Here is an 8692-nt window from a genome sequence, read left to right as displayed (position 1 = left end):
TTTCGTTAACAATGAGTATTTAACAAATTCTTTTTTAAACAAAGAAAAATTCTTTCAAATTAGATCAAGATTGCTAGATACAGATATTATAGGGTAATGAATCAATTGGGTTAGCTTAGTTGACCAATACTCTTGCATCTTAATAAGAGGTCAGAGGTTTGAGTCTAGGACTATTGTATGCTAATAGGAGGTCAGAGGTTTGAGTCTTCCCACTTGCCGGTGGGTGTTCTTCTTTTAGGATTATTTCTCCTCCTAATACGGGCTTGTAGTTGGGTTGGATTTATAGTGGAAGAGTTGTCGGGCTTATTAACTTGTGGACTCTTAATACACAATTGATGTAACGTCCTGCAATTTGTACTTCATAATTCATATATGATGTCATGATCTCTCCCATCGATTGAACGAAAAACAAATGCTCCCCATTGAAAATTGTGTAACTCTGACCTCAAATTATTATTTTTTCAAAATTAGTTTTTAATTGTTTTTTGCATAAAAGTATTTACTGAAATCTTTTAAAGGGGCAAAAATATTTGAAAAAGTATTTTTGCAAAAAATTATAATGCACGTTTTTTTTGTATAGAACATTTAAAGTGGAACAAAGAGAATAATAATAAAATAAAATGAGTCATGTATTGAAAAAGGGGCGATTATTCGCAGCCCCGTATTTTCTCCCTTAACCCATTAAAAATTTTCAATTATACTCGACAGTTAGTTACCGAAATTGAGATATATTTTTAGCATATAATTACTGAAATATAATATTTTTTTCAACAGTTATTTATCGAAAATATATTTTCGGTAGTTGTTTACCGAAGATTGAACATATTTTCGACATGTAGGTACTGAAATATAATCTTGTTTTCAACAACTATTTACCGAAATGTTATTTATGATTTTCAATAACTATTTACTGAAATGCGATGAGCTAAGAGAAAAAATACAGTGCTGCGAATAGTCACCCCTCGAAAAAAGAGTGAAAATCATCCTCCATATTCTGTCGGGACAAAGAAAAATTGTGAAGTCCAAAATACGGAGAGAAAAACGAAAAGAAGAAGAGGGAATGACAAACCCTAGTAGCCTCAATATGGAAAGGGAAGAGTATAAAACAAGGGAAAGATTTCCTACACAAACGACTTAAGAAGTGATCATCAAAATCAAAGTTAGTAGACCAAGTTACCCATCTGGGTTATATCAGAGGTAGAGTGTCTCTTGACTCTCTCTGTCTTTATCAGCTTGCTGGGTTTTTTATTTGTCTTGCTTTGTTGAAACTTGGGGATACTTGTTTTTTGGAGATGTTGGGGCTAATTCAGGGCTCTCTCTTATTGGGTTCTTTTTTTTCTTTTGTCTATGGCATTGGTTGTATGAGTCCATGGCATGGGTAGGAATTTTTTTTTTGGATCGGCAGGTAGAATTTTTTTGTCTAAGGCATTTCTTGATTAGGTTGCCCTGCTTGCTTGATTAGGTTACTAGAGAGACCCCAACCCACTTAAGAGAGAGAAACACTATCCTATTTATAGATTGTGTAGTCAAAAATCTCATCTCATTTCTAGACTTGAGTGTAACATCATCTCTTGTTGCACTTTGTATACCTTTTGATCTGTAGTGTAGCACACTGGTAGAATAGGCTGTGGTTTTGCCGTTTCTATGCTACATTGCCAGTCCTTGTGTGTCTTTTCCATTCGTCCCACTAGTACACTTCGTATTTTCTACCGTGGTTGGTTGAGGTAGGATAAAAATGATGAACTTATCGTAAAAAGGGTTGTGTAAGTTGGTGAGATAAATTAGGTGCTATTTGACATACACAATGGGGATTAGTAGTCCCAATCAATTGATAATTTGAACCAGTTTTTTGTACAAAAAGTACGAGTGTCCGTCAACATAAACCTTTCTCCTGCCGATAAAAAAGAAAAGAAAACATAAACCTTTCTCCTATGCCTGCATGCTCCTGTGGGGTCTCCTCTCTTGATGGAATCTGGAAGGACTTGATTGAAGTACTATATTGAGAATGTTCCTATTAAGATCCAAATTTATAGTAGTTGAGGGGATTTGAACCATTGTGTCCGTTCCATATAGCAATATGGTCTTACACATCAAGTTTGTGTCGTTCCCTTGTACCGTATAGTACTATGTTATGACTTAGTATCTATCTTAAAATTGGTTTAACTAGTTGTATTTGGAGCTAGTTTTGTAACATTATGTTAGTTATATGAGGTGACTACTGGCCAACATGCTCTTCCATTTTAAAACAGCTCTTAATTGTTTGTCACCTTTGTGCATCATATATGCATAAAATTTGAGGAGAGAATTGAACTTAATTTTGATTCTTCATTGAAGTTGTACTGTACAAAGCATGGAAGGATGGACATGATACCCAACTTTTAACTCTCTCGCTCTTTCTCTCTCTATAACACACACACACACACACACACACACACACACACACACACACACACACACCCCCCAAACCATTGGGGTGTTGGATCATCCAACTTGGATGATTGTGTAGATTAAGTCTTGAAAGTGGTTGGAGTTTAATTGTGCCGCAAGGCTAGTGTGGTAATTGTGTGTGCTCTTGTTTCCCCTTTTTGTAATTTGTTTTCTGGGAAGTAGTATACTGTGTGGTTTTGTGTTTTAGTTTCTCTCTGCCCAACTAATATACTGTGTGACTGTTTTAATTTCTCTCTGAGCAACATTGACATTGTATATGTCCAAAGAGAAGAGGTGCTCCTTCCTATTGTAATATGTTATATAGGCATAAATAAAACGTGTTTGTGTGTATTTTCATGTCACCCACCAGCGGGATGCGACGATGAATTATGGTGCTGACATATTGGCAGAGGACCTTGTAAGCTTTATAGGCTGAGCTCTTTTTTGGTTGGCATTTTCATGCCTAAAACCCACATTTGCATGTATTCTTTATTATTGAGTTGTACTTTATTTAATTAATTTCTAGAACGTATGTACTAGGGTGTGGAAAGGAATCTCATATGGGTGTATTTTTTTTTTGAGTGCGGTAGTTGTTAGTCAAGTGAAACGGGTGTGTTCTTGACACTTTGGAAGAAGATGATTTCGCTCAAGCAAGATGGGCTGTTTTGTCTACACGAAAATTTGCTCTATAAATACCTTCCCATTAGGTCATAAAATGTTACCTGCGCCAAAATAAAGTCCAGAACATATATCTCTCATCTCCTCACTCTTTTGGCTGCTAGGGTTTGTGCACCTTGAAGACCAGTGAAGGTTTTTCAATACCTTGCGCAAAATAATCATCTTCGAGGGTTTGTCTGCTTAAACATATTCAATCTCTACCTAAAGCTTTTCGTGGAGTTTGAAAGGCGATTCGATTGGAAGGATTCAAGATTCGGTGATCATGCGGGGGTATGATGAACGTAGATTCGGCTAGTAGGTCTTAGGATTGAGGATACACGGTCACTGAGTAAGACTTCTTGTAATCACACATGGTTTATAGTGCATGATTCCTTCCCGTGATTTTTTCCCGTTTTAGGGTTTTTCATGTAAACCTTGTGCCCCACTTATATTTTCTACTTTGATTTGTGCAATTGGAGTTCACTGGTTGAAGTTAGTTTATTCGTTGCATCGATTCAGAGATTTCAGACCTAATTGTCCATAACATACAAAGCCATTTGGTTCGTGGTGTAATTAAATATGATACGAGAAGCGTCTGTATCTCTCCATTGCAAGGTTTTCCCATAACTTACACTAGAGGCTGGGCACGCTCGATGCGTGTGCACATTGAATAATGTATAAAAACTTATCATACATGATGACGTAATGCGTGTGCATGTTGAATACTGTATAGAAACTCAACATCTTACATAAGAAAAATGTGCATATTTCCTCTTAAATGTGAAAAATGGGTTAGATGGATATTTTCTCTTGGTTACAAAGTGGTGTAAAGGGATAAGTGGATGGAAAAGTGGAGTATCTGACATTGGAAGAACTGGTATGGTGGGGACTCAATTTGAGTTTTTTTTTTTCCCCGTTTCTGAAATGGATTGAAGTTCAAACAAAGTAATGGACCGAGTTTGATCACTGTTCCAGACTTTGATAACTGCTGAAAGTTTTATAGATGGGTTTAGTGTGCCCCGGCAGTTATTGGGTGCAGGGATTAACTAAAATGTGAAAACGTTTTTTTTATGTGTGTCAATTTGGAAGAGCAAAATGTGAGCCAGCCTCAAAGGAGAGTCCACACCAATTGATGCTCTCCCTTTATGGATAGAATAGATTTTCCAGGAGTAATTGTTATGCTTACCATCTGTTTTGCTATTTTTTAATTTACCAATCCTACATGGCATTTCATAGCAGTTTGCATATTGGTCCCCAATTGCACCAATTGTATCCTATGTGGCATTTCATACCAGTTTGCATAATTGGTCCCGAGTTGTAGCATTTCATACTGGTTTGCATAAATGATCCAGAATTGCACCAATTGTATCCTACAGTTATGAAATTCGCCTCATAGATTCTAAACAAAAAAAATGGTAGAAGTACATGTAAGCGTACAAATTTTAATTTTCTGTGCATGGGTAGTGAACAACATTCGGAGTTCATAGTCAGTTCTACTGTTTGTATTTGTGTGATTTTTTAAGTGCTGGTGGGGGTGTATATTCATGGGATATGTATAGCCTAAGGTCAACTTGTTTTTTTTTAAACTAAAATCTTCATTGACAGTATCTTATTAGGTTATTGAAGCAAGTAGCTAAATGATTTTCCGAGTTATTGGTTCTTTTGGTATTAATTGTGTTGATTCTTCACAAGTGTATATTCATGGGACTGTATTAGTTAAGTGAATCCCTTTCTATAATCATGGAACTAATTATTTGCCTGAAAGCTTCATTGTGACGGTGTTTTATTTAGTTCTTGAATATCCTTTTTTTCCCGGAAGTTAATAATTGCCCTTTATTTGCATTGGTGTAGATGGATGAAAGAAAATGGGAGGAGCTCGATAAGGATTGCTTGGTGAATGTGATTAGGAGAGTGGGAGTTGAATCTCTCCTGTTGAGTGTTCCCTTTGTGTGCAAGACATGGTACGAAGCCACGTTGAGTCCCCTATGCTGGCAACGACTTGCTTTTCCCCAAATGTGGCCGGATGATGGTAATGGGACTTATAGTGGCTTCACATCAAGATTAGTGAATAGCTATCAAGTGAAAGGCTACTTCCCTTTCACGAGATTTATCATGTCCATAGTCAAGCGCAGCAATAGATCTGCAACCTTTCTTGCTCTTCCCGTCTGTTGCACAAAAGAAGCTTTGCTTTATGTTGCAGATGAGTAAGTTTCATAGCTAGATTTGTTCATATCAGTTGTGTAATTTCCCAATGTGCTTTTAGGATAACTAGTGATCCAAAAATGATAACATGGTATCAGAGTATCAGTTACAGGTGGTCTAGTTTAAGCCTTGTTACTCCTATTATCTCTGTCATTATTCCAGTCTGTCTCTTGGTCTTCAAATGAAAGACAAGCTCGCAAGGTTCTTGGTTTTGTTTGTAGTTTGGGCCCCATTTTCTTGAGGGTTAACTTTTTTGAGGCCTCTTGCAAAAAAAAAAAAAAAAGGATCAAGTCTGACATTGAAGCTCTTTTTTTTGCAAACATTTTTATTACTTTGTTTCACTGAAGGGTGGAGGGAAGGATAACACTTTGTATTGGCATTTGATGACCCTTGTTTTGTTTGTTTTATTCACCAGATGTCCGAAATTAAGGGCTTTGTTGCTGCCTTATGAATTTGACTTGAATTACTATAGCGTGATCCCGGGCCTTCTAAGCAAATGGACACATTTGGAGTTCTTGGTACTCGGAGACTGCCTTAATATGGAAGAAATCCTTGCCCAAGTCAATACTGTCTGCAAGCACTTAGTTGGATTTGGTATTATAATTGCCTACTTTGAGGAAAACGAAGCATCTGCTATTGTCAGCTTTCTGCCAAACATAAAATACCTGTCTCTAAGTCATGCATTCATGAAACGGGCGGATCTGGTGACAATTTTGAAGGGATGCAAAGAACTTGTGTATTTTGATATAAGCCACTGTCAAGGTATTGAAGCTGGTGATGGTAAGATACTAAAGCTTGCTTCTCATATTAGAGTATTCAAGGACGAGGGTTCAATGAGGGATGAACATTTGTGCGATGGTTGCCCTTCATTTCCTATTGACGGGTTTCTTGATGGTTATTGCTCTGACTAATAGTGTTCGGTGTTGTGTATGTACCTAAAATCTCTATTGTGTTATTTATGTGACGATGCAAATTTTTATTGAATTTGCTAGTTTGTTTTGCGATTGAACTCCACAATATAACAGTGCTCACTTGCTATTCCGTTGAGAATTCGGCATACAGCTTAAGACTATACATATTCGGTTTTTTAGATTCTCAAACTGCATTAAAGGATTGTCTTACCGCATTTAGATAACCTTCAAAATATAGCAAAAAGTAATTCCGCTTGTTCGTGCAACCTTTGGAGCGTAAATGTATTTTCACTAGGTTTTGTTTGTTTTCATAATTCGAACAACTGGTATTCATGCATGTCTGGTGCAGGCCCCTTGAAATGCCATATTGTCTATTTTACTGGGAGCTGAAATGTTGGGCAGCTCTTTTTGCCTCACTGGATGAGTTTTGTGTGTTCACTGTGGTCATTGCAGCTGGTATTACTTTTAACTGGCCTACGGGCACATGAAGAAAAGGTGGAGTAGAAGATAAAAATATGACTAAGTTTCCTGCTTTTAGATTGTCCTCACAAAAATTGAAAAAAGGGCCACGGCTTTAAGAGGAAAAAGGGACACGGCTCGATGTTTGGATTGAGCCTTGGTTTTTTATATTGTTTGCTTCCTTGAGCTTGGTTTGTTGTTGCCTCTTGTATTTTGTTTTCGGCTGGAAGCTTGCTAATCAGTTGTTTGGGTTTTGGATAGCAACTCAAGCAGGGTAATATAACAGTGTCGGTGATACAGCCCAAATATCTGCCAATTCGAACCAATATTGGCCAATATAAAGTACATAACGGTATCGGATGTTTGACATTCATGTTACGTAGCGGTTTTATTTGAAAACCTGATAGGAGTGACTTGTGAGGGAGCAGGTTTCAACCTTAGCAAAAATGTCCTGTCTGGCTTCAATGCCTTATTCTCTTGGCCCTTTGCCTTTATCTTGTTCTATAAAATTCTTTATTAGCCTATCAAAATAACACTTCCCTGCTTTTAACAGGGGCTGTGGAGAGCTAAATTCCGCTAATTCTCTCAAAATTGGAACAGTATTCCTACAGTGGGGTTTATGGCACTTGTAATTGCGCAGGGTTGACAAATTAGGTCAAGGAAAAAATTATTCTTTATTTTCTCAATTAGCTCAAGTTTCTGGCATCAGTGTACAAATTTAAGCTCTTTGTCTCGGTTTACATAAACGATAGAGGGGTTCAAAACATCGGGTTCACTACTCAACTATCTACTCAACTATTAAATCGTATAGGTTTTAAAAAGGGAAGATTCAAGGCCAGAAATTACTTTTTCCAATCCAGAGATTATCTGCCCTACTCTCTTCGAGTTTGCATCATTTTTTGCGTCGTCGTTTTGCTCACTTTCTCTATTTTGGGGATTGCTGAAAGTGGATTAAGTTCAAGAGGATCATGTCAACTGTGAGCCAAATTTATGTGTGAACCAACCACCTTTTAGCGATTAAAAAAAAAACACCTTTTGAGATGTTCAAGTGAGTTTAGATATATTCTTAAGAAAGAGGCTTAAACCATTGAAAGAATCAACAAAATTCTTTATGGGACGTCGAATGAGAAATTGACTCCCAAATTAGGCTTTGTGGAATCACCCCATGCATCCATACTGGCTAGACATGTCGCATATGATGGGTATATAAGTCTCATGTTTGCGAATTGGATAGGCCCCGAGTGTACCCAACTTTTCGAAGGGCAGGAGGACAAAGGCGAATTAGGCTTGGCTTGACGCCAGATTTGGTTCGTGGGCTTACGGTTACGGTTCTGTTGTCTAGGCTTGGCTATGTATGTTTACTCCCCTAAAATTATAGGTATGGCTTGTACTTATATATGTATGTTTACTCCCTAAAATTGGACTTGGGCATGGACTTGTTACGACGAAGATTGAGCATACATAAAATGAAGAGGATGTGAATTAATTATAAAGGAAAATATATACATAAAATTCAATGGCGAAGGTAATGATAAACCTAGACGATTCCATCCACACAAAAAATAAAAAAATAAAAAATTCAAGAGGATCGAGCATCACCTTTCAAAATTTCTCATAACTTCAAACATTTTCTCTTACTAAATTTGTTACATTTCATGTTCAAGCCTTAATCCATGAGGGTTAATATAGTATCATTAATCATAAGAAACCTTTTCCTTTGCTTCTGTGCTTACTGCTTAGCATTATCAGTACCATGCTTGCTGCTAAATTATTTGGAAAGTGAATTGAGGAGACAACAAAATGTGGAAGGATATGAAAAATTGGTTAATGCGTAGTAATGAGGAGAGATAGAGAGGAAAGTGAGTGATAGTCACACCAAAAGAAAGAACAGTCATAGAGACAATAATGGCGATAAAAGGAAGGGTGTGTGTAATTTTGTAATTGTTATAAAACTAGTGCAATAAATAAGATTGCAAAAACTAAATTAAGAAATGGACACAAATATATATAGAAAGATAGCTACTTCAGGAACTATC

At 36.9% G+C, this 8692-nt stretch overlaps 1 protein-coding gene across 2 annotated transcripts; it reads left to right on the top strand.

The window, feature by feature from the left end:
• Positions 1 to 994: 994 nt before the first annotated feature.
• On the top strand, positions 995 to 6295 carry LOC131299444 (F-box/LRR-repeat protein At3g48880-like). Of its 2 annotated transcripts, none has more exons than XM_058324998.1 (3): positions 995 to 1197; positions 4936 to 5288; positions 5702 to 6295. In XM_058324998.1, the coding sequence occupies exons 2-3, from the start codon at positions 4936 to 4938 to the stop codon at positions 6195 to 6197; spliced, it is 849 nt and encodes a 282-aa protein (XP_058180981.1). In that variant the 5' UTR covers positions 995 to 1197; the 3' UTR covers positions 6198 to 6295. The 2 variants fall into 2 exon arrangements, with proteins under 2 accessions (XP_058180981.1, XP_058180982.1); XM_058324999.1 differs by lacking the exon at positions 995 to 1197 and adding an exon at positions 2610 to 3433.
• The last annotated feature ends 2397 nt before the right edge of the window (positions 6296 to 8692 follow it).

This window comes from Rhododendron vialii, chromosome 9a (assembly GCF_030253575.1).
Source record: "Rhododendron vialii isolate Sample 1 chromosome 9a, ASM3025357v1".
In the NCBI taxonomy this organism is placed as follows: domain Eukaryota; kingdom Viridiplantae; phylum Streptophyta; class Magnoliopsida; order Ericales; family Ericaceae; genus Rhododendron; species Rhododendron vialii.
The sequence above is the reverse complement of the archived record's forward strand: the minus strand, read 5'-3'. Positions and strand labels throughout refer to the sequence as shown.

Excerpts from the sequence above, each read along its gene's own strand:
- LOC131299444 (XM_058324998.1), top strand. The coding sequence starts at position 4,936 with ATGGATGAAAGAAAATGGGAGGAGCTCGATAAGGATTGCTTGGTGAAT. Across the intron at positions 5,289-5,701 it reads TTGCTTTATGTTGCAGATGA|ATGTCCGAAATTAAGGGCTT; the intron begins GTAAGTTTCATA and ends TTTATTCACCAG.